At 38.7% G+C, this 25,768-nt stretch overlaps 1 protein-coding gene and 1 non-coding gene across 6 annotated transcripts in view; one reads left to right on the top strand and one right to left on the bottom strand.

Moving 5' to 3' along the window:
- Positions 1–15,426: 15,426 nt before the first annotated feature.
- Positions 15,427–25,768, top strand: part of Tc2n (tandem C2 domains, nuclear) — a 45,229-nt gene continuing 34,887 nt past the window's right edge. For 2 of the 5 annotated variants that reach the window (XM_042261063.2, XM_076551279.1), the window contains exons 1-3: positions 15,484–15,905; positions 24,863–24,965; positions 25,455–25,562. In XM_042261063.2, coding sequence (XP_042116997.1) covers positions 25,496–25,562 — 67 coding nt within the window. In that variant the 5' untranslated portion in view covers positions 15,484–15,905; positions 24,863–24,965; positions 25,455–25,495. Of the gene's footprint in view, positions 15,906–24,862; positions 24,966–25,454; positions 25,563–25,768 lie in introns of all 5 variants that reach the window. The other 3 variants (XM_042261064.2, XM_076551278.1, XM_076551277.1) reach the window with 3 other exon arrangements.
- On the bottom strand, positions 22,381–22,483 carry LOC121822559 (U6 spliceosomal RNA). The gene has a single exon (XR_006063745.1). It is a non-coding gene; the product is annotated as a U6 spliceosomal RNA (small nuclear RNA).

The following is a 25,768-nucleotide window of genomic DNA, read 5'->3' as shown; positions in this document are numbered from 1 at the left end:
ATTGGCTGATTTTTGCCTAGTCAAAATTTGGAAAAAAAAAAAAAACTCTAGGGAAAGATTTTGATTGACCCATCCTGAGTTGGATACATGTAGCATGAATCTTAAAGAGTCTTATTAATAAAAACAAACCTGAGGCCAGGTATTGGGGTGAATGCTGGAAGATCAGAGAAGCAGAACAAGCCACAGCTACCCCACCTCACCAATTCCTCAGCTGATCCTGTTTCCTCAGACTGGAAGCCTCTGAGTCCTTATCCAAATGAATCTCAGCTGAACTGCTTCTCGAAAGCCTGAATGCTTAACCAGGCTAAAAGCTTCTAGTTTCTGGTCTCTGCCATCACTCCCTGGGATTAAAGGCTTACTTTCCGGGATTAAAGGCTTGAGTCACCATGCTTGGCTGTATCCTTGAACACACAGAGATCCAGGTAGATCTCTGCCTCTGGAATGCCAGGATTAAAGGCGTGAGTGCCACCATTTTCTAGCCTCTGTATCTAGTGGCTGTTCTGTTCCCTGACCCCAGATAAGTTTATTAGGGTGCACAATATTTTGGGGAACACAATACTATCACAGATACACTTTTACGAACTAATAGCTTCTATCTCTGTTGCTGAGATGAAACACCATGACCAAAGAGCAAGTTGGAGAGGCATTTGATCCCCAGGACCATAAAAAACAAAACAAGACAAAATAAAAAATCAGGAGTCAGCCCAGTGTTAAAAAGATGAAAAATAGGAAAAACTGTTTGGAGAAGGGATCCTCATTGTTTTTCATGGTGGCAAGCCCAAGAGGTAAAGAGGGAAGACAGAAGGTCTTCCAGAGCAGTGTGATCAACCTCCTGAGAGATGGGATCTTCAAACTGTGTGGGAATATCTAAGCATGTAGCAGAGCTATAGCAGAACTGTAGATTTTCATGGTGGGCTGTGGTTCTCTATCAGAGAAGCTAGAAGGAACAGCGGAGAAACTTCTGGAGCTAGGAAGCTTATAAGTCCATTCTATTACTTTCATTTTTCCTGTGACTGGATATCCAGGGATGGAAAATAATCTACCTCAGACTATGATAGTTATTTCATTGGCGAAAACTAAAGGAAATATTGGTATCTTCCCTTGCATATGTCATGAGGTTTTTCTTCAGTAGGTAGTACTCATCTGTACCAGAATGTGAATAGTGCATTTCCCCCACTAGGATAATCATTGCAAGAGAGCAAGTATAAATAAATATTCAGGAGGCTCTTGGAGGTGGAACTGATGATAAAAGGAAGATTTCAGAAAAGGGAAGAATTGAGGCAATGGGCTTTAAAAACGGACTTTAGAAGTCTTTGGCAGTAGATCACCTGCACACAGCAGATTCCATTGGCTTTTTCAGGGTGGCTCAAATCCTGTGAGTTTTCTCCCAGCTATTGTGCCTGTGGGATGGCCACTCCTGAGGGTCTTATTAGACCTCCTCTCTCTGGTGTCTTTGATTGATGAAGGGCTTGGCTGTCCTATGTTATCATTTCTGTTTTACTACCCTGTTGGGCAGTTACTGTGATCAGCCTAGACAAAGTTAAGAGACCCTAAAGTCCAACTTTCATTGATAGGCACTTCAAAAAAAATGTGGACATGAACTGAGTAGCAACATTCCCTTACTCTCATGACCATTTGTCTTTGGCCTTCCATTATTTTTAACTGAAAGCATCGTTACTAATATAGTTATTGTCATCCCAGTCATGGACAGCAGAATGTCCTAGATAAGTGCCTCTCAATTACAGAATCAATTTTCACAGTTACCAAAATTTAACAGTAAGGTTTTGGAATTATTTACTTTTCATTTTCCTTTAAATTACAGCAGAATTAAGCCTACCTCTTACAATATCTTATCATTCAATTCTGGTAAGAAATAAAAGAAAATAAAAACAATTTTATTGAGTAGAATTTACACAGCAGTAATCCACCCACTTAAACTATCCAATCTAGTGTGTTTACAGAATTCTCTAAGCATCATCACATTGACTTTTGGAATATTTAGTCACCCAAGAAAGGAGCTCTTTAAATATTAACAATAATTTCCATTTTTCTTCTCACATCTTTTCTCCTCACCCCAAGTCTTAGACAACCACTGATCTCTACATATTTGCCTGTCCTGGACCTTCCCCTTCTCCTATATAACTGTACTTTTATATCTGTTGACTAATCTGCCTGCCTCCACCAATCCCTCAAGCTCCTGATAACTGTGATTCTGCTCTTTCCTAAGACATAAGCTTTTAAAGATTCCATATATGATTGAGATCATGAAATTCTTGTCTTTTTGCATCTGGGATATTTTGCTTAATATAATTTTCTCTGGGTTCATATTTGCTGTTGCAAATGATTAGGTTTTTTAAATATAGCAGAATAGCATTATATTGTACACACACACACACACACACACACACACACACACACACACACACATATATATATATATATATCTCACATTTTCTTTAATTCTTTCACCCATTGAAGAAGACCTAGGTTGATTTTGTCTTCACAATTGTAGATAATGATATAAAAAACATGAGAGCACAGGTGTTTCTCTAACATTCTAATTTTTATATAACTCATAGTTAGATTTCTAGATCATGTGATAGTTCTATTTTAAATATTTTGAGAAACTTTCATATTATTTTCCATATTGGCTGTACTAATTTACATTCCCAGAATATTTCTTATAGAATTCTCCTGAACAGAAAGAAAAAATATGGGCTCAAAACAAGGAGTCCAATATGGAGTCTAGGAGCTGGGCTGTTGGCTTCGATACCTTTTTTGGTAAGAGAATAAAAGGTTTTTTGGCTCGGGGCAAATTCTTTTCCTTCCCAACATGTATTCCATTTAAGTAACCAAGACTGTAGACTTCTCCTATTCTCTTTCTAGTTCTGATGATCTGCCCAGTTATGTACACAAGGGCAAGAATAAAGAATTTTGTCTCGATTTTCACATTGTCCTGCCCCTCAATAAACTCTGTCTAAAACAAGAAATTGTTTGGAATTGTCTGCTGTCTTCTTAGCACTCTGGTAGGCAGCACAGATACATTAATAAGATGTGGGTCTGCAACAATCTTCAAATCAGAGGACAATTGGAGAGCAATAAGGAGTTCATTAAAATTTAAATGTGAAGCCACGTGTTGCAGCCTGTAAGAGGAAAGGGGAGCAAAGGAGAGCTAAGTGTATCTTAAATTCAGAAGGTACAGCAGTAGAATGCTTGATGATTGGACCAGAGTGAACATTTGACCCAGGGATATCTGACACTAGAGCATCTATAACCCACACTTTGGGTATTACCTGGATGGGAAACAGGAACAGAGACAGACAATCAGATTCCTTTCCTATGTATCTGATCATGGAGAAGCAGTCATGTTTTAAGTGGTGGGCTCTGAGCCTAAGGTCTGCTGGTTCCAATGGATTAGAGACTCAAAGATGTTTGCTAGAATGTTCAGGTACACAGATGGCCCACTTTTCACAAGATGAGGTGAGCATTTCTGAGCACCACTTGGTCAGGTTCCTGAATATGTCCTGTCATTCTTACCCAAGTTGGGGCTTAGGATTAGAAGCCCATTCTCTGTCTTTTATGAGAGCTAATTTGAGGGAGTTTTTTGCTTATTGTAGCATCAAAACTCTCTTTAGAACAGTCACAGATCAGAAGATGAACAAGATGATGGTTCTTGTGGGCTTTAAGTGATGAACTGGGTTTATGTAAAGACAGCTTTACGGTTTCCAAACCCAGTCTGTGATTTGGGAAAAGAATTTTTTACTTGCTATGAAGGTAAGGCTGGCCTCAAACTCACAGACTTGTCTTGCTTCTTCCCACTGAGTGCTAGAATTATAGGTATATCCCACGACTCTCCTAGGGAAAAAGATCTTTAGCCTTTGTCACATACATACTTCGGTTCAAATTTTGGCTCCTTGATCAATCTTTGTGACCTTGGAAAAGTTTCTTATCCATAAAGTCTAGGCAGTAATACCCACTAGTTCTTCCAGTGTGGTTGCAAGACTCAGATGAGCTAGAAGCACACTGCTTGGCATGTTGCAGATATTATCATTCCAATGTATGCTTATGTTTACATTTGGATTGGAGAAGGGAAGTCATTTTCTGCTTGGTTCCTGGTTTACAGAAGGTAGTTTTGGTAGAAGCACTTATACTTCCCACTGTTTCAAGAGTTGTGTATGGGCGTGTGTACATGCATGTTTATTTGGCGAGGGTGTTGTTTTGTTCCCCTTACCCCACTTGCTATGGGAGTTGTAGTCACTGTATTCCCAGAAGAGCTATTGTTATTAATCAGGCATGTGCTATGAGATGGACGGGTGATGAGTTGCTTGTGCAACTAAGCAAGTTCATGTTTTGCAGGCAGCATCAAATTGTTTCCTGAGGACACGTTTTTCAGGAATGGAAGGACATGCTTCACTGGTCCTCAAAGATCTTGTCCCATCCCTTGAGCACTGTCACATAATAGGGCAATATGATAGCTCATTAGAAGTAACTTTATGGCTGGGTGGCAGTGTCGCACAACTTTAATTCCAGCACTCAGGAGGCAGAGCCAGTGAGTTCGAGGCCAGCCTGGTCTACAGAGTGAGATCCAGGACAGGCACCCAAACTACACAAAACCTGTCTCAGAAAACCAAAAAAAAAAAAAAAAAAAAGTAACTTTATGGAGCTGCTATCCAGTTGTGCTAGAAATGTATTTCATTGTTTATTTTTTTCTGGTAAATGAAATCTGCATCAGCTAGGAGACGGATTACAGACCTCCCACGCTTCCTCAAAAAGTACACCAATTCTTTTATAAGCTGGAAGAACGGAAGCCAGTGAAAAGCTGGGAATTCTAAAGGAAGAAGGAATGTCTGAAAAAGCAGGATTATAGAGTGTTTTGATGACCCTCTCCATGCTCCCAATTCATTCAGAAACCAATGTGTACTTTAAATGAACAAACTAAACACACAAGTGTCTGAAAAAAATGTCTGCGGATTGTTGGTTAATGTGTCAACCACATTTATTCATGAATTTTCCTTATGGCCTTGGAATAGATTTAAAGTAAGAGGAAGAAAGCCTTGGCATTCTAAACTGCCTAAGGATTTTGCTTGGCAGTCCTAACTGCTGAAAGTAAAAATTACAAACAATAGGTTTCAAATTGTATTTCAGATAGTAATTAAACATTTTTAAATAATATTTTTATTAATTCTTTGAGAATTCCATTAATATATTTTGATGATGTTCACTTCTCCCCCAACTCCTCCCAGATCCAACCTTCTTATCTGCCCTACCTCATACTACACGTTCTCTCTCTCTCTCTCTCTCTCTCTCTCTCTCTCTCTCTCTCTCTCTCTCTCTCTCTTTGTCTCTCTCTCAAAACCCACTGAGTTCAATTTATGTTGCCTATACTTCTGGGTGTGGGGCCTTCCCTGGATTGTGGTCAGCCTACCAGGGGCCACACCCTTAAAGAAAACTGACTCTCCCTCTCCCAGCGCTATCAAATGCTAATAGTTCCTCAGCCAGGGGTGGGACTTTGTCTCATATCTCTACCCCTTCACCCTCCTCCCCACGTTGGGATTTTGTCTGGTTTGAACCTTTGTCTGCTGTGAGTTCATGTTGTGTAACTGCCCCATTGTGTCTGGAGAACACTGCTTCCCTGTAGTCATCTGCCACTTCTGGTTCCTACAATCTCTCTGTTCACACTTCCATGAAGATCCCTGAGCTTTGTGAGGAGGCTTCCCATTTAGGGCTGAGGAACCTGCAGTCTCTTATCCTCTACATGTTGATCATATGGGTCTCCATGTTAATTGCCATCTACTGAAAGAAGTGTTTCTGATGAAGACTGAAAGATACATTAATCCATGAGCATAGCAATAAGTATAGGACTCATTTTAATACTATGTCCATTTAGTGGAATAATGGTAGTATATCCTTTCCTTGGACCTATGACCTACCTAGTCACAGATTCTTGACCCCAGTAATTGTGCCAGACATAGGTTCCATCATGTGGAGTGGGACTTATATCCAGAGAATGATTGGTTATAACATATAATAACATTTGCACCACTATTGTACCAGTGGGCATATCTTACCAGGACAGCCATTATTGTAGCTAATAGCATTCATAGCTGTGTAAGATTGATGATTACCTTTTCTTGTAGTGTGCATAGGTACCTTCCTGCATTATGAAAGCTATCCTGTAGAGATGACACTTGCAAGTTAACACCACTGATTCCTCTGTGTTTTATGACCCTAGATAATGAGTGTAAAGGTGAATTACAATTACTAATATTTTGAAGTTGGCTTCTGAAGAGTTTTCAAATCTTTCTTCTACTGTGATAAATATATAGATTTTATATATTAAACCCAAATATCAGAATGGAATTTTACTGAGGGTGAGAAGTTAAATTCCTTAAATTGCCATTGGCTCAACAGATACTCCCTAGTGACTTGAATGTTCTGGGTATACCAGTCTGGATACTGGCACATGTCTATTACCCCATAACAGAAAAATCATGGTTGAAGGATATGTCAAGGAATTATTTAGTATAAGATTAGTTTCCAGTTGCTCTGTTATAAAAGAATAGTTATCTATTTCTTTTTTCATTTTTATTACATTTTTAAATTTATTTTACAAACCAACTACAGTTTGTCCTCCTTCCTTTCTTCCTGTTCCCTCTCTCCACTTCCCTTTTGCTTCCCCCTCCCCCTGCCATCCACTCCTCCTCCATCTCCATTCAGAAAGGGTAAGATCTCCCATGGGAGTCAACAAAGCATGGCATATCAAGTTGAGGCAGGACCAAGTTCCTCCCCGCTGCATCAAGGCTGAGCAAGGCATCCCACCATAGGGAATAGGTTCCAAAAAGCCAGCTTATGTGCCAGGGACAGGTCCTTGTCCCACTGCTAGGGGACCCACAAACAGACCAAGCTACACAACTGTCACCCACATGCAGAGGGCTTAGGTCGGTCCCATGCAAGCTCCCTAGATGTTGGTCCATGAGCTCCCATGAGCTCGGATCAGCTGTCTCTATGGGTTTCCCCATCATGATCCTGACCTCCCTTGCTCATATAATCCCTCTTTCTTCTCTTCAACTGGAATCATGGAGTTCAGCCCAGTGCTTGACTGTGGATCGCTGCATCTGCTCCCATCAGTTACTAGATGAAGGTTCTATGATGACAATTAGGGTAGTCACCAATCTGATTACAGGACAGGGCCAATTCAGACACCCTCTCAACTATTGCTAGGAGTCTTAGCTGGGGTTATCCTTGTGGATTCCTGGGAGTTCCCCTGGCACCAAGTTTCTCCCTAATCCCATAATGGCCCCACCTATCAAGATATCTTTTTTATTACTCTTCCCCCTCTGTCCTGCCTCCAACTCAACCATCCTGATCCCTCATGTTCCCATCTCCCCATTCCCTCCCCTGTAACCCCAACCCCCAGTTTACCCAGGAGATCTCATCTATTTCCCCTTTCCAGGGCGATCTATGAATTTTTCTTAGGGTCCTCCTTGTTACTTAGCTTCTCTGGAGCTGTGGATTGTAGCCTGGTTATCCTTTGCTTTGCATCTAATATCCACTTATGAGTGAGTACATACCATGTTTGTATTTCTGGGTTTGGGTTACCTCACTCAGATTTTTTCTAGTTCCACCCATTTGCCTGCAAATTTCATAATGCCATTGTTTTTTTACTGCTGAGTAAATTATGTAAATGTACCACATTTTCTTCATTCATTCCTCTGTTAAGGAACATCTAGGTTGTTTCCAGGTTCTGGTTATTACAAAATAATGCTGCTATGAACATAGTTGAGCAAACACAGGGATCAATGGAATCAAATTGAAGACACTGACATTAATCCACACACCTGTGAACACTTGATTTTTGACAAAGAAGCCAAAAATATACAACAGAAAAAAGAAAGCACCTTCAACAAATGGTGCTGGCATAACTGAATGGCAGTATGTAGAAGAATATAAATCAATCTATATCTATTGCCTTGCACAAAACTAAAGTCCAAGTGGATCAAAGACCTCAATATAAAACCAGTTACACTGACCTTGATAGAGGAGAAAGTGGGAAGTAGCCTTGAACACATTGGCACAGGAGACTACTTCCTGAATATAACACCAGTAGCACAGACACTGAGATCGACAATAAATAAATGGGATCTCCTAAAACTGAAAAGCTTCTGTAAGGTAAAGGACACTGTCAATAAGACATAACAGCAGCCTACAGAATGGGAAAAGATCTTCACCAACCCTGTATTTGACAGAGGGTTGACCTGCAAAATACATATGGAAGCTGGACATCAAAATACCAAAATAATCCAATTAAAAATTGGGGTATGGACTTAAACAGAGAATTCTCAACAGAAAAAAATCTCAAATGGTCAAGAAACACTTAAAGAAGTGTTCAACATCCTTAGCTATTACAGAAATGCCAATAAAAATGACTCTGAGATACCATCTTAAACCTGTCAGAATTTCTAAAGTGACAGGCTAAGATAAAAAATGGTAATGACAGCCTATGTTGGAGAGGATATGGAGTAAAGGGAACACTCCTCCACTGCTGTTGGGAATGCAAACTTGTACAGTCACTTTGGAAATCAGTATGGTGGTTTCTCAGAAAATTGGGAATCAATCTACCTCAAGACCCAGCAATACTTATCTTGGGCACATATCCAAAGGATGCTCAATCATACCTTTATTATTTCTTATGGGTCTGTTGGTTGTCTGGGCAGGAGCTGATCCAGGCTGGGTCTCTGGTGTGACCTGGGCAAATCTGGTTAAGGAGCACAAGAGCCAGAAAACATAGTTACTTAAGGCTCAAGCTCAGGACTTTTACTTCCCCTTCATTCGCTTGAGAAAAACAAATTACATAACTGAACCCAAGTATTCAGGGTAGGAAAATGCACCCCACTCTTACAAAAGGAACTTGAAATTCATTGATTCATTGCAAAGGGCATAGATGTAGTTCAGGATGAAGTCCTGTGCTAATTCTGGGATCTCCTTCAGAGGAGAAGGCTTAAGTTTAGGACTTGTTCCTTCAGAGAGTGGGTCCATACAACTTGTCTGCAATTGTGGGAGGTGAGTCCCTTTTTTGGAATTGATGATGTGTATTATGACTTGAAGCTACTAAGCACTGGTTTTCTTCCTAACTCCTGAGTTTGGGTTCTAAGCCCTATTCCAGGCAATGCTCTGATGGTTTTTGGCATAGTATTTGAGCCATAAGATGCAAATATTTGAGCACAGTAGTAATTCTGTTTCTTGGTATGTATTATTAGATAAGCAGATTGTCAACTACTCATAGCAAGCTGGACAGAGCTTTCTTTATGACAGATACTTAACCTGCTGACAGGGGAAAACAACGTTCTCAGTTTGAAAAGCTGAAAGTCTGTTCTCTGATGATAAACTCACAATTTAAAGGCAGTATATAGCCACCACTCTTTTAAGGAGTCCACTATCATGATATGATTTTTTAAACCCAAATTCCTATAGTTCCTATTTAGCCCCATAACTTTGTAGTCAATAGGGGAAAGGAAAGGTGGTAGAAGACATATAATTTTAAAGTTGGGCAGCTAAACACATGTATTGTTCCTCAGAAGGGCTCACAGGGAAGCAATGGGGTTTCACTGATGCATAATGTTTGAATAACATCTTTTAAAAGATTGGTGTGGTGTGTGTGTGTCTGTGTGTGTGTACAGTGTGTGCATGTGCACAAATGCACATGTGTTTGAGCATCAGAGGACAACTTTCAGAGTTGTTTTTCTCTTTCTACCATGTAAGGCTTGGAAATCAAATTTATAACATCAAGAATAATGGCAAATGCCCTTGTCCACTGTTCTGGCTGGTTTTGTGTATCAACATGATGAAAGCTAGAGTCATCAAAGAGGAAGGAACCTCAGTTGAGGAACTCTCTCCATGAGATACAGCTGTAAGGCATTTTTCTCAATTAGTGATCAATGGAGGAGGGCCCAGCCCATTGAGGGTGGTGCCATTCCTGGGCTAGTGGTCCTGGGTTCTATAAGAAAGCAGGCTGAACAGACCAGGGGAAGGAAGCTAGTAAGCAGCATCCCTCCATGGCCTCTGTATCAGCTCCTGCCTCCAGGTTCCTGCTCTTTTGAGTTCCTGTCCTGACTTCCTTCAGTGATGAACAGTGATGTGGAAGTGTAAGCCAAATAAACCCTTTCCTCCCCAACTTGCTTTTTGGTCATGGTGTTTCATCATGGCAATAGAAATTCTAACTAAGACTCCCACTAATCCATTTCACCAGCCCAATGAGTAATATCTTACAGAATTATGAGAAGAACCGGCCATGTCTGGAAGTGGAATTGACATACTAGAAGAAAGCCACTAGAAAGCCTTTCTGATGCTCTGGTACAGGGTGAATTTGATAGATCAGAATTTGCAATGAATCTAGAAAACCATAGACATCTAATTGCTGAAGTGGTATCTTCAAAGAAAGGTCTGTGGGTCACTGTCACTTCTCAGGAAGGGGCTTCCATCAAGCTCTTCAGACAGACCTAAGCCCTCTGGTGGTCAAACGCACCAAAAGTTGGAAAGAAGAGTGATTGGAATCAAGGACAAGGTAGACTCTGTCAGCCTCTTTGTAGATGTCTACTATTGTCTAAATATAGTGGTTGTCAGGGACTAGAAGCTCTCTTTCACTTCTACCATCCAAAATTTGGCCAAATCCCTCTTTCTGACACTGCCTCCCCTTTTTGAGACAGTGATCTCTATATAGCTGTCCTGGAAATTGCTATGTAGACCACGCTGGCCTTGAACTGACAGAGACCTGACTGCCTCTGTCTCATGAGTGTTTGAATTAAAGGCATATACTACCACATCCAGCTTCATTTTGACCAATTTAACTGAACTATAAGATACAAGATAAAAGTCTTGGGTGAATGTAAGTTTATCTTAGGCAAGTCCACATGGGTTCTAGAGAATGGGACTTGGGTCCAGTCATTTTGTTTTTGTAATTCACATAGAATTTACTTGAAGTAGGGCCTTACAGTTTTCTCTGCTGTACTCAAGAGGCCTGAACTTTGCTCTGGAATCCTGGGAAGTGTCATATGGCCTGCTCCATGTTCTTGCACCCTATTTGACCAGTTGCTCATCCCTATGAAGTGATTGTGGTACTGGTAGGCAGCCTTCTTTTATTTGGGATCACATACTTCATCGGATCCTGTCAGCACTCTTGCATCTTACCTTAAATACTGAATATTTTCTTATTAGACCTTCGGTGAAACTACCAGCTTCATAGTACTCCAAGTTTTATTGACTTGTGGGTTTGGAGGAGGGTGATGTGATATTAGAGAAAAAGGTGATTTGTTGGAAGGGCAGGCACTGATATTAGAGGCCTCATCGTAAATAGATTTCATAGTGAAACACCGATGATCCTCCATTTTCCCATGGTGACATTAGTTCAGTGTGATCCAGGAATGCAAGAAAGATGACAGGAGAAAGAAGGAAGAAAGAAACTCAGTTGCTGTCAGTAGTCCCTCATTTATTCAATTATATGTCCTGCCGATGAATATGCAAAACATTTAATAAGACCTTTAAGAGCCTTCAAAGCCTACTACCTAACTCCTATCTTTTCCTATTCCCCAGGATATACTTGACATTGTGTAACACTTGAGTCCCTGAAGACCACCTAGGGAAATATTTCAATATGCTTGAGAAAGTCTGAGAAAGACTGACAGAGATGATGGGGTAGTGACACTTTGCTTGCTTTCAGAATAAGATGGCAGCATTATGATCATGTGACCATTGAGAAAAAACAGAAAGCCTTCTGTATCCACAAAGACTTTTCTTTACATACTTGGGACAAACCTTAATGCTTTCTTTGATACATGCCCATATTTCATCTTTTCTCTACAATGTCTAGAGCAGGAGGTAAGTCTTCTGATGTTCTATGTAGTCTACATATCATCATTCTTGATAATGGTAATCAGAGTAAGCAATGCTAGCTACTAGAAAAAAAAAATCTGCAGACAGTGGGTCAGCACAGCTAGGTTTAGTTTTCATTCACATAATAGCCAAATTAAAAGTTAGTGGGTGGTAGGAATAGCCTAGTTCCATGAAGTCAGTCTAGGATTTAACCCTCTCTCATGTTTTTTTTTTTTTTTTTTTTTTTTTTGGTTTTTCGAGACAGGGTTTCTCTGCGTAGCTTTGCGCCTTTCCTGGAGCTCACTTGGTAGCCCAGGCTGGCCTCGAACTCACAGAGATCCGCCTGGCTCTGCCTCCCGAGTGCTGGGATTAAAGGCGTGCGCCACCACCGCCCGGCAACCCTCTCTCATGTTATTAATTGCACTGTCAGTGTCAGTGTGCTAGGTAATGTTGCAAGGTTGCCAGGAATAGGAAAGAGTGGAGTTGAGGCTTACTTAGTTTTATTTGTCCTGATCTAGAATGGAAATTACTTTGGCTGAAATGTCATTGAACTAGTCACCTAATGTTACCTAGATACAAGGAGAATGGACAGAACAGTTTAGTTTTGTGCCCAGGAAGGGAACTTGACATTGGTAAGCAATTGCAACACTGTTGAAATGTCCAGGATGCACCTGTTATACTGTAAGCACTTAAAAATGTTCACTGAACAAGTAAATGAATGGGTGTGTCTGTAGGCTTCTGCTGTTATGTTTTTCATAGAGGGTAAATGAAAAGGAAATAATTCTAGGGGAATGCAGATATTTATCTGCCATACCTGTTATAGTCACATGACAATTTGTATTTGCAAAGTTATTTCACAAGGACCATGGTCTCTTGAAGACACGTTTTAGTTTATTCAACAAATATTCCAGTGCCTTCTATGTGTTAGGTGCTATGGTATGTTGCACAGAAGATAGAGTACAATTCATAATTTCTGCCAACTAGTAGTTCACCTAGAATGATTTTTGTGGGAAGAGAGAAAAGAAGTCAATGATTACTAATTTTGTGGGTGCCATGTTAGGAAAATGGATGAACTGTTGTGGGATATTGAAAAAGGACATGTGATTCAGTCAGAGATGGGCATTACTGGGGTTCATTGGCCAGATTAGAAATACTTGAGTGTAATTGTCATGATACCCATAAGAGAGAGGTAAAGGGAAGGGTATATGCAAATCTGACAATTTAGGGAACTCTTGGAGGTCAACTCTTGGAGGCAGTGATGGTAAGGGATGAGGCTGCAGGGATAGGTCTAAATTGAGTCATGAAATACTTACCAACTGCATTAGATGAGAAAGGAATGAATAGAGATAGGAATGAATAGGAATGATAAGGCAAACCTCTACTGAATGAAATAATTGACACACAATAATATCTAAACAGAAGTTGTACCATCTACCTCTATCCAAATCTATTTTTCATCCAAAGATCTGTTTCAGATAAATGACTGATAATATTGGAGAAGCAAACACAATGCCTGCTCAGTGTCATAATAACAACTCTTTCATGGGAAGAAGTTAAACACAAGAGACCACACAAAAGTGCAATAACCTCCGTCTCCACACAATCTTGCCGTTGAGAGTGGAAAAGCAAAGAGTCCCTTTTGAAATAAAACAAGAGAAGTGATTCATGATTTTGCAAGAATTCTATTTATCCACGGAGTGGACACTTCTAAGAATGTATTTTTAGATGGACCATGGGGAACAAAACCCTAGAAACAATTCCAGGAGCAAGTTCTGCATCATTGAAGATGTTAAAATTGTTCAGTCAGGGGACCAGGTATTCATCCCAGTACAATTGATATCTGTTGAGCATTCATGCATGCACTCAGTACGTGTGAATCACATATTTGTATCCTGAATTATATCAAGTGTTTCAGGAAGGTAAAAGATAGGTAAGGATATACTCTTGTCTTTAAGAAGTTACAGCTATCACATGGATCTGGAAGTTTCTAACAAAGGAGGTACTCTATTTAAAGATTAAAATAGATGTACATAATATGTATACACTCATGTACATACATATGTATTAGCCTTCAAGTCCAAAGTCCAGATTAACTGTCAATACTTGGGCAACTAGTAACTGGTTGACCTGTAATTTTCACTTTAAAATGAAAATGCTTTCAGCTACACTACAATTACCAGGATTAGATAAGATGACTCTCTAAAGAACTGCACATTGGTTTAAATTATTGAAGGTAAGTGCTCTAGTACTCTCTAGCAGTGTTTAGCAAGGTGTGTGGGGGCAAAACCACTTATGTCCAAGGATGGTAATATATATTTCTCAAGAAGAGAGTTCTGTGATTAAATATGAAAAAATAAAACATGGTTCTTAGGTTGTTAAGATGCTAATATGCACTGTGGATCTCAAGGAAAGCAACTGTACTGTCTATTTTCTTAAATTACACTGCTCTTGGAACACTTGAACCTCTCTTGGACCAGGATCTCCAGGGTTGTGAGATTCACAAGTCTCACTTTGAAAAAGATAAGTATTATTTTTGGTAACCTGGAAGCCTTACCAAAAATTCTGTAAATTTATGTGATAATTTCCCCAGCACTGAGATACTTAAAAGGAAAGGGCCAGCCAACTCTTTGACAAAATTAGAGAGGATTCCTCCATAAAATTGGGGGACATATGGTGCTGTAGTGGACACATTTAATATTAATATTGGTGTTAATATTGGTATTAATATTAGCAGGGCAGTAGGACATACAAAGCAATAAAAGTGAAGAGACTTGAACTGAATCTGAAAGATTTTATATAATTAGACTTAAAGTTTATTTTATTATTTTATATCTATGGGTGTCTTGCCTGCATATACATATGTCTGCCTGCGGGGGTCAGAGAGAGTGCTGGATTCCCTGGAACTGGAGTTACAGATGGCTGTGAGCTGCCACCTGGGAATCAAACCCCGGTCCTCTATAAGAGAGCCACTGAAACAGTTTTTCTGCTTCTAATTAAACTTTCTATAAAACATTAAAAGTCATAAAAACCAACTCCGTTTGGAACAATAGGGGTACAGAAACACCTCCAGCAAGAAAAGACTTGTTCAGAGTTCACCAGGACAGTATCTTTCCCTCTTTTTCTCATTCAGCACACTTCAGGCTCTGCCTGGCTGGGTTAGATCTTTTTGAGTAAGCAGGCAATGACATTCAGCATGGCGCTGAGAAGCCGAGAAAGCAGGAGAACCACCACTCATTTAGGTGCGGGGTGAGGGTGGTGGGTGAAATTCCCACCCAGAGGGGCAGGACGGACGTGAGGAGGGGCGGGACTATGCTGGGGGGGGCGGGGATTCCTGAGGGGGTGGGGAGGGGTACCTGAAGAGAGAGAGAGAGTGTGTGTGTGTGTGTCTGAGTGTGTTCTCCGAGGGGGCGGGGAGGTGGGGACACCTGAGAGGGTGGAGGGGGAACAGTAACTGAAGAGCAGAGGCGGGGCTTCCTTAAGAAGGAGCCTGACTGTCCTGGGGGAGGGGCCCCTGAAGGGGGTGGAGCGGCTCTGTGGGCCAGGAGCGGCCGTGGGCTGACCGGGTGTGAGGGGCGGGGCGCAGGGCGTGGCTTGGCGAGGTGCTGGGCGGAGCCGAGCGCTGAGGAGACCGAGCGCTGGGCGTCAGTTACAGGTGGCCGGGAGGGGTGACGGGGGCGCCTCCGCAGCGCTGGGTGCGGCGAGGGCGCCCGCGCCTCGGGAGCCTTAGGTGAAGACGCCAAGGAGAGCGCGAGACGTCGGCCGGGAGCTGCCTCGGCTCAGGTGCGCTTCTCCTTCCGGACGGGTCTCCGTCTCTTGAGTCTTTTACTTTCTGTCAAGGGTCGCGGTTGGCCTAGGTGCGCCCGGCTGTTCCCAAGTCTCCTCAGGACGCCAGCAGGGTGCGGTGGAGGTGAGGCCGGACCCGCCCGGCGTGGCCCGTGGTCTCGGTGAAGACGCCTGAGCCCAGGCGAGTGCGGCCTCAAGCCTGCCCCTGCCCGCGCTGCTTCGCGAGCCCCAGGTGCTTCTCCGGGCGGGCGAGTGAGGTGAGCAGCCTAGCGTTTACCTGGGAGACTCCTTGAATGGAGGAAAGGGGGCGAAAGCGTCCTTTTCCCGTGTTTTGCACACTGCAATGGCATTTCTACCTCTTCTGTGCTTTTCTCTCTTCTATGATTCTCCTTTAATATAGGGAGCTGGAATAGTTAAGTTGTGGGACAGATGCCAAGCCAAACATAGATTTCTTTAAAGGAAGTACGTAAAAGTTTTTTGCTTTTGTAATTAAAATATCTTGACTCATTGCAGGTAGGCAGTCAATAGAGTTGTGTTTTCCCTTTTACTGTAACAGAATTTACAACAATTCCCGTTTTTTCCCCCTACTTGTTTATTCAACTTGGCTAAAACCATTTCTAGACGGCAATGTTATTAGTATTTGCCTCTGAGATTCGAGATTTGTTTCTTATCATCTCCTTTGTAAATTTTTGTGTAGGGGTTGCTAAGGAACATTTTGCCCCTATAACTAGAAGAGAAACACTTTTTTTTAATCCTTCACGAAAATTTAAATAGGTCTTGAATTTTGCTTTGTTTAATTTATAAATATTCATGAATAGAACTTATCGATGAAGAAATGAAGGCAGATTGAGAGAAAATGAATTTGAGATTCTGTTAGGACATCTGGCAAGTGTTGTCTAGTCGGCATTAAGATTTATTGGTATTAGGTTTTTCTGAAACCAGACTCAGAAACCGTGTAAGGGTATAGATCGTTCTAGTAAGTACAGAATCAGAAGAGAGGAAGGCTATGGGAATTATGAATACTTAAGTGATGTGTAGAGAGAGCCAAGGAGACCGAGGAGCCTTGAGAAAAAAAATGAGAAATTCTAAGAGACAGTGGGACTTAAGGAGTCAGGAGAGGAGAGTTTTAATGAAGCCTTCAAGTGACACGAATCAAATGGATCAGGAAATAAAGTGCCTATTGACTTAGGTAGCTAAGGAGAGGGTCTTTGCCTTCAGCAAACCTAATTTGAGTAAAATAGTAAGGACAGAAGCCAAGTTTGAATGAATTCGAGCTGTGAATAGAGGATAAAGAAGTAAAAATATTGGGTGTAGAATCTATATTTAGAGAAAGATTAGGAATGGTGACAGCAGTGGTTATTAGAGGGGATCTTATTGTGGAATTGGAAAGAATGTGAAGACTATAGAATTGCTTTTAACATTCATTGGCCTCTCTCAAACTGTGGAAGCTGAGAACAAATAGCTGGTCATAATGAATAGCACTATTTATAAATTGTGAATACTATTTTAGTACATTTTACATTCAGCAGTTTGGGTTCAGCAGTTGCTATTAGTATTTAAGCTACAAATATGACTATGTCAGACTATTTCATTTGAAGTCCAGTACTGTGATACTCCAAACTTGCTTTTAAGTTATTTGACTTCTTCAGGTATATCCTAATGATTCCTCTAGATAACTTATGTGGAAATCAGATGTTTTTACTCAATTACAATTGCTGCATATATTAGAGCTTTGGGTTTAATGTGCATTTAAACAAAAATGCTCTTGGATTAAATTTTCTGTATAATGGGTTTCACTTTGATCTCCACTTTGGAAGTTTTGTTATTCTGAAGTTCAGATAGTACTTTAATGAATATATTATTTAGGAATATGGAAAGGATAGTTCAGAGGGAAAGTCTGACTACCAAGTATTATATATGAATCTCCGATAGTTGTGCTGGTGGGAGTTTAATTTGGCTAAATCATTAAAAAAACCTTTTCAGCAGTATTTAATAAGGTGAAACACACATAAATTGTGTGCAAACAGTTACCCAACAAAATTCTAGAAAATGTAAACACGACAGAAAACACGTTAAATTGTTACAGTGAAAGAAAGTAAGTGGATGGATTAAAAGGAGGCATTGGGTAACCTTTGGGAATGTTGGATGTGTTAATTTACTGGATTGTAATAATACTTTCCCCCAAAATATTCATATATGACTTATTTAATTGTAAATTTTAAAAATGTGCAGTTTTTTTCAGAACAGTTATCTAGTGGCTATTCTGTCTCTGACCCCAGATAAGTTTATTAGGGTGCACAATATTTTGGGGAACACAATACCACCACAAGTAGAGCTGTGGGTCTTTATTTTTGCTGGATAATACTGTTATTTTATATGTTGCTTGTATCAGTTATACCATCATAAGTAAGTGTTCTCATTCTTATTACCATGTAAGACATTTGTACATTTGTATTTTGCCTGAAAATTTCCTTTTGATGACCTAGTGAGTGAAAAATAGTATCCTATTGGGGGAGTTTAATTTACATTTCTTTAATTATTATTTAAATATCAACAACTATTTAATTGTTGAACTTTATGTAGTTCTATGCAGTCTGTTTATATCCTTTTCTTCTTTATCTTCTAGAAGTTCTTTGTCTATTTTTGAAATTGATCCTTTATCGGTTATGCATGTGTTCTTTTTCAGTAAATAGCTGTCTCCTTAGTTTGTAGTGCTTTTGAAGAACTTACCTTATATTTTAATATAGCTGGCTGTGTCAACTTCTTTTTGTTTTCTACTTTTGGTGTCTTGTTTAATCTTTCCCTCCCTCCATCTTATAAAAATGTAGTTTTATATTTTTTGCTGGAAGCTTTAAAATGTTATCTTTCTAAGGTGTGTATCTCTCAATTTTTCTGTAACACCTAAAACTACAATAAAAAATATTAAAAAACTGATATTAGGGCCAAGGAAATGGTTTGGGGAGTGAAAATACTTGTTCTGCAAGTTTTTTGGCCTAAGTTTTGATCCTGGGGAACACAAGTAGAAAGCTGATGCATTTATAATTCCAGTACTTCTATGGTGAGATAAGAGGCAAACACCGAAAATCTGCCAGTAGCTTGTGGGCCAGCTAGTCTGGAGTATATAGAGTATAGTGAGAGAGATCCTGCCTCAAAACAAGATGGAAGGAGAGAAACAACTCTTCAGCGGTTGTTCTTTGACTTCCACAAGCACAGAATGGCATAAGTGTACCCTCATGTACACATACAATAAATGAGTTAGTTTTGAAAAATGGTATCATACTTAGCACCTGAGCCCATAGCAGGAAGCCAGCTAAACTATGTAGCTACTCCAAGACCATCTTTTTTTTTTTTTTTTTTTTTTTTTTTTTTTTTTTTTTTTTTTGGTTTTTCGAGACAGGGTTTCTCTGTGTAGCTTTGCGCCTTTCCTGGAACTCACTTGGTAGCCCAGGCTGGCCTCGAACTCACAAAGATCCGCCTGCCTCTGCCTCCCGAGTGCTGGGATTAAAGGCGTGCGCCACCACCGCCCGGCCTCTCCAAGACCATCTTAAACTACCAAGTAGCAAGACTTTGCCTCAAAAAACCATAGCTTAGGGGTATAGCTTAGTGGTTAAGTGCTTGCTAAGTATAGGCAAAGTCATGGGTTTCATCCTCAGTACCACAAAAAGGGAAAAAAAATCCTTTTGTATTTATAGCCTTAACCTATGTGTAATTATTTTAATGTGTGTATGTGAAGTGGGAAGATCTAGTTTTGTTCCCCCCCCCAATATGGCTAATCATTTATTGAATGCTCTAATTTTTATCCTAGTGATCCTGTCATGTATCATATTTCTTTGTATCTGTGAGTGTGTTTTGAAGTTACTGTTTCTTTGAACTCTTTATATATCCTTCTTTATAGTCTTGCTTTAGTTGTAGAAAGAACCTTGACACTATGCCATGTTTCTTGTAAAATTAGACTTCTCAAATTGTTCTGTTTTTCCTTTTCCCTTTTAGAAGTAAACTTTTACTTTTTATAATATATTGCTTTATTTTTAAACAAGTACTATAATCACCTTAGTGACTAAAACAAAACAAAAAAAATAAACAAAAACCTTATGATACTCTAATGTAAAGCATATTAGCTGTAAATCTTGTCCTATTTCACCAAAACTAATTTTAAGTTAAAAAGTAAACATGAGATTTTATTTTGGAAACATAGTAAGTTGCAGTATTTGGAACAAATTTTACACTGAAAACAACTAAGAATATTGTATCTTAAGAAATGTGAATTAACACGTCAAAAAGCTAAGAGAATGCTGGAAATATGAGAGTAAGGAGCTCTTAAGTTCTATTTACTCAAAGGGTATTTGCTTAGCTAGGGGAACTTAATGGCTATGAAATACTTAGGGTATTTGTAGTGCTAAGAACACTTGGAATTCAATCAGAGCACCTTGAAGATAAGCTAAAGAGAGAGCTTCTGTCTCTAATTCAAAGATCCCAAAGGGCCAATTTGTTGAGAAAGGAGCAAAAAATTACTCTACCATCTTCAAAGAAACAAAACAAAAAACATTGTAAGGGAAGTTACCTTGATGCTATCTAAAACAGAAGGGAGAAAAGCCTGTCCTTGGCAAGTTGTAACCATTCAATAAACTAAGTGGGGATGGGGGTGGGGCTGTGGGGGTATAAGGAGATAGTTATCCTTGATAAGCTTACAAGAGATCTCTTTTTAGTTATCACTCTGTTAAAGTATACCATTCAGGAACAATCTTGTGGTTCCTCCTAAAACAGTGGCTCTCAACCTTCCTAATGCTGTGACCCATTAATACAGTTCCTCATGTTGTAGTGGCTCCCAACAATAATATTATTTCATAACTTTAATTTTTCTACTGTTATGAATTGTAATACGAATATCTGATATGCAGGATATGATATATAATCCTAAAGGATTACGACCCACAGGTTGAGAATCACCACCCTAAACGGAACCTTGTATCCATTTGTACTATAGTAACTTCTTATTTTCTTTCCTCTAGTTTCTGGCAACACTAATTTATCTTGTGTCTGAATTTACCTATAAATAGAATCATATAATGTGATCTTCATGTCTTCTTTTACTTATTAGCATATTATTTCCAAGGTTTATCCATGATATAGCATGAATTGGTACTTCATTCTTTTTTTGTTATTATTGTTAAATAGTACCAATTGTATAGACAAATATATGTCACACTTTATCTTTTTACTGATGGATGGTTGACTGTTCCTATTTCTTTACTTTTCTGAGTAAGGTTAAGTATGAACATTTGTGTTCAAGTTTTTTTTTTTTTTGCATGAAAATATGGTTTTCATTTTCATAGGTATATTAAACCAGAAATGGAATTCCTGGGTCATATGGTAACTTTTAGTGACATTTTTGGTGAATACCATGGTATTTTTAACAATACATCTACACCATTTTACATTCTTACCAGCAATGTGTGATGGTTCCAGTTTTACTTCATATATTTTGTGTGTGTTTTCAATTACTGCTTGTAAAGTGACATTTCATTGTAATTTTATTGGTAGTTCCCTTATAGTCATTGAAGTTGATTCCCTTTTCATGTTTATTGGTCAATTTTTTTTAATCTTAGAGAAATACCAAATTCTTTGTCCACATGGTTTTTGGCTAGTTGTCAAAACATGAATTTAAAACAATCAAGTAAACAATTACATACAAATACATGTCCTTAAAGATGTCAGTTTTTATAAGATAGAAGTTTTTTATGTTCCCAATGAAAGTATCTGTCGCTTGATTTTTCCTGCCTTGCCCACAGTCAGGACAAATCTCTGCCACCCGCCAGTCCCACAGCCGCTCAGACCCAACCAAGTAAACACAGAGACTTATTTTGCTTTCAAACTGCATGGCCGTGGCAGGCTTCCTGCTAACTGTCCTTATCTTGCTAACTGTGCTTTTATCTTAAATTGATCCATTTCCATACATCTATACCTTGCCATGTGGCCGGTGGCTTACTGGCGTCTTCACATGCTGCTGGTCATGGCGGCGGCTGCAGTGTCTCTGGTCATGGCGGCAGCTGCAGCGTCTCCTTCTGCCTTTCTGTCCTTTTATCCTGCCTAGCCACGGCCGATCAGGTTTTATTTATTAACTAATCAGAGCAACTTGACATACAGACCATCCCCCAGCACAGCCAAGTGCAGACCATCTCAAACACCTGCACTCAGGCCCATGGTCCTAATCATCCTCTATACGGACCTGCTGGGTAACGCCACAAAGAACCTGAATTTAAAACATGAATTTAAAACAATCAAGTAAACAATTACATACAAATACATGTCCTTAAAGATGTCAGTTTTTATAAGATAGAAGTTTTTTATGTTCCCAATGAAAGTATCATTAGACTTTTTTTTTCTCTTGGAGATAGACCAGACTGCAGAGTTAATTGGTAAGATCAGACAAGCATGGGTAGCTAAGGAAAAGCTGAAAGTGAAGAGCAATAAGTATGGCTACTCCTGCTGTACATTTTAATTCAAAACTAAAATCACATGGTGTTTATATAGGAATATATTGACCAGTGGAAGAGAATAAAAAATATGGAAACACACCCAATTACACATGGAAATTTAATATTTTAATAAAGTGAACATCCTAACAGTAGTGGAGAAATTAAGAATTTTTTTTTAAATTGTACTTTATTTATCTATCTATTTATTATTTTTTAAGTGTGTGCATAGATGTGTGTGAGTTTCAAGTATAGAGGTAAAAATACAGAATGCTTCACCAGTTTACATGTTATTCTACATAAGGGCCATGCTAATCTCTTTATCATTCTAGTTTTAATATATGTGCTGCTGAAGTGAGCACATGGAATTTTGAGTTTGTGGTGTTTGTAGTATACACTGGTATAAAATAGGTTTGGATACATTTTTTATACCATGCACCATGATGACCATATAAAAAATAATTAAAATAACTTGAAGATGCCAGGTGGCATGGTGCATGCCTTAATCCCAGCACTTGGAAGATAGAGGCAGGCAGATCTCTGAGTTTTAGGCCAGCCTGGTCTACAAAGTGAGTTTCAGGACAGTCAGGGCTACAAGAGAAACCCTGCCTTGATAAACAAACAAACAAAAACAAACAAGCAAAAAACTTGAAAAGATGGATCAATTATTTATGACCTAGATATGGAGAAACTTTATTATGACTTAGTCTAGCTGCAAAAATTAAAATCATAGATATAATTATGTATGTAGGTGTATATATGTTCATATGTTTATATATCCAAGGTGCTTCAGAATCTGACACTTCAGTGCTAATATAATGCTGTAAGTAGAAAATTTCACATCATAAAACTTTGTTTCATAGACAAAATTACTTTTGTATATATAAAATATATATGAAAAAATACATTTCATACTTAGATCTGGTTTCTCCCCTAGGTATCTCGTTATGTATGTGTAAATATTGTAAAATCCAAAATCTGAAACACTTTTGATATCAAGCATTTTAGACAACAGGTACTCAATCTGTGTGTGTGTGTGTGTGTGTGTGTGTGTGTGTGTGTGTGCATGCATCTAGGACTTTTTTGCCACATGTTAGGCAAATGCTCTGCCATTGAGCTACATCCCACGCTTAAAGAAACACTTTTGCATAATAGTAATCAAAGCAAGAAGCAAATGACAGATAAAAAGAACATTTCTCGCTTATATGATGAACATGAGTTAATCTCTGAAATAATTAAAAAAAACCCTCTAAACTAGATAAATGGGAACTTATGAACACAGATAATTCATAGAAATAACTATAGTTTAGCCTTATGTGTTAAATGATGTCCAACATCAATTTTTTTTTTTTTTTTTTTTTTTTTTTTGGTTTTTCGAGACAGGGTTTCTCTGTGTAGCTTTGCGCCTTTCCTGGAACTCACTTGGTAGCCCAGGCTGGCCTTGAACTCACAGAGATCCGCCTGGCTCTGCCTCCCGAGTGCTGGGATTAAAGGCGTGCGCCACCACCGCCCGGCAAAATAAGTGGAACCACACAGTATTTGTCTTTTTGTTTGTTTGTTTTGTTTTTGTTTTTTGAGACAGGGTTTCTCTGTGTAGCTTCTTTGCGCCTTTCCTGGAACTCACTCTGTAGCCCAGGCTGGCCTTGAACTCACAGAGATCCTCCTGCCTCTGCCTCCCAGTGCTGGGATTAAAGGTGTGTGCCACCACGCCTGGCTCCCAACATCAATTTTTAAAGATTGTTATTTTTATTTTATGTGTATTGGTGTTTTGCCCACATGTATATATGTGTACCACATGAGTGAAGTGCCAGAAGAAGGTGTTGGAGTTACAGGCTGTTAACTGCCATATGGGTGTTGAGAATTGAATGCCAATCCTCTGAAAGAGCAACTAGTGTTCTTAACCCCCTAGCCATTATCTCTCCAGCCCTTCCCAACATCATTTTTTAATAAGGGAGATGCAACGTAGGACAACGAAGGCCAATCATTTCTTTCCTATCACACCAACAAAATTGCAGCATTTGAATGACATTTTGTTGGCGACAAACGTGATTTTATATACTTTTGTTGTGAATATGAAGTGGTAGTGATTCAGAGAAATTTTAGCACTACAAGCAGAATTACACATATGTACTTTTTGACCCAGTAGTCCTATATCTTACATATATATACTAAGAAATATCTGAGTAATATATGTACACATAACGAGTGCTACTATTTCTAATAGCAAAAGTTACAACAATCTAAATGTTATCTTGAATTCAACAAAACAACTCTTAAAAAATAGAAACTGTAGGTGAAACTAGATAAAAGTATAATAAATTTTTCATGTTGCTCATGTTAAATTTTTGTATGTGATAATGCTATTATTATTTTTTAAAAAAGAGTACATTTTAGAAATGTTATAATCCATTTCAGATATTGTTTGTTTATACTTCAGCTAGTGAGGGCATCTCAAAAGTTAACTTCTGAGGCCCATCACATCTTTTAATGATTACTATTTAAGTATGTTAGATTAAATTATATGATTGGAATTTATTTAAAAGTAAGCTAAAAGTATAGGGCAAGTGAAAGGTAGAGATGAAATAAGATTTGCAATGAGTTGAAAATTATTTAATTTTGGTGATTTTGTTATTGTAGGTTCTCTTTATGTTTAAATTTCCCATAAAATGCATAGATTTTAAGTAGGTATAAATGAAGAGAGTTCCTTAGGAACAAACACATTTGTTTCTTTTGCCTTTCAGGGTAGAAAATTGGACAAAAGTCCTCATGCACCATGTTCCTGATATAATACATAATCCATTTGCAATATATCCTATTTGTATGCTTGCCTAACCTCCTACCTCTGTAAGTATGTGTCAATGATATCATATTTAAGAGATATTTTTCTGTTAGTTTAATTCTAAGGATTAAGGTAACTTACAATGTTTATAGTGATTTGCTTATTAGGCCACAATTATAAAAGATTTTGGATTATCAAAATAATTGATCTAGAGAATGAAATTTTTCTGTCATACTTTTTATGGCATTCATATTTTCTTTCAAGTTTTGCTTGGACATAAACCTAGATATATCAGATATAAGAGAATATTGGTAAGGGCATTTTTCTTTCTTAAATTGTAACATTGAAATTGTTAATTTAATAATTTTAAGTACGCTGTTCTGATAAGTTATAAAGATCCTAGATTGTATAAAATCATACAAAAGAGTAAAAATTTATCTTCCTCTTAAATATTTTTCTTCAGAGCCCTCATGCATTAGAAAGACAGATAGTATGACTTGTTTAGTGATAGTGACATTAACAATGAAATCTTATGCTTTCTCTTTTACTATCAGGTTGATATTGGAAGTTTTCTGGTTATTAGAAATTGAATGTAATGGCAGCAGAATTTATAAAGAGTTGCTGTAGAGGATGTTTCTATGGTGAAACAGAAAAGCACAAGTGTGAGTATTATTTTGATATTGGTAAGCACTTACTTAGTACCTTCTTTGTGGCATTTAATAATATTTGAGTAAATTAGGAATATTTTCTGACTTTGATGGAAAGGCCAAAAGGGAAGGCATACTAGGTTGTTACTTCAGAACTCCTAGGGATCCTGAAGTATAGTGGAGAGATTAATTCAAATCATGAAACATCCCTGGACATCACT

This window comes from Peromyscus maniculatus, chromosome 14 (genome assembly GCF_049852395.1).
Source record: "Peromyscus maniculatus bairdii isolate BWxNUB_F1_BW_parent chromosome 14, HU_Pman_BW_mat_3.1, whole genome shotgun sequence".
Classification (NCBI taxonomy): Eukaryota; Metazoa; Chordata; class Mammalia; order Rodentia; family Cricetidae; genus Peromyscus; species Peromyscus maniculatus.
The sequence above is the reverse complement of the archived record's forward strand: the minus strand, read 5'-3'. Positions and strand labels throughout refer to the sequence as shown.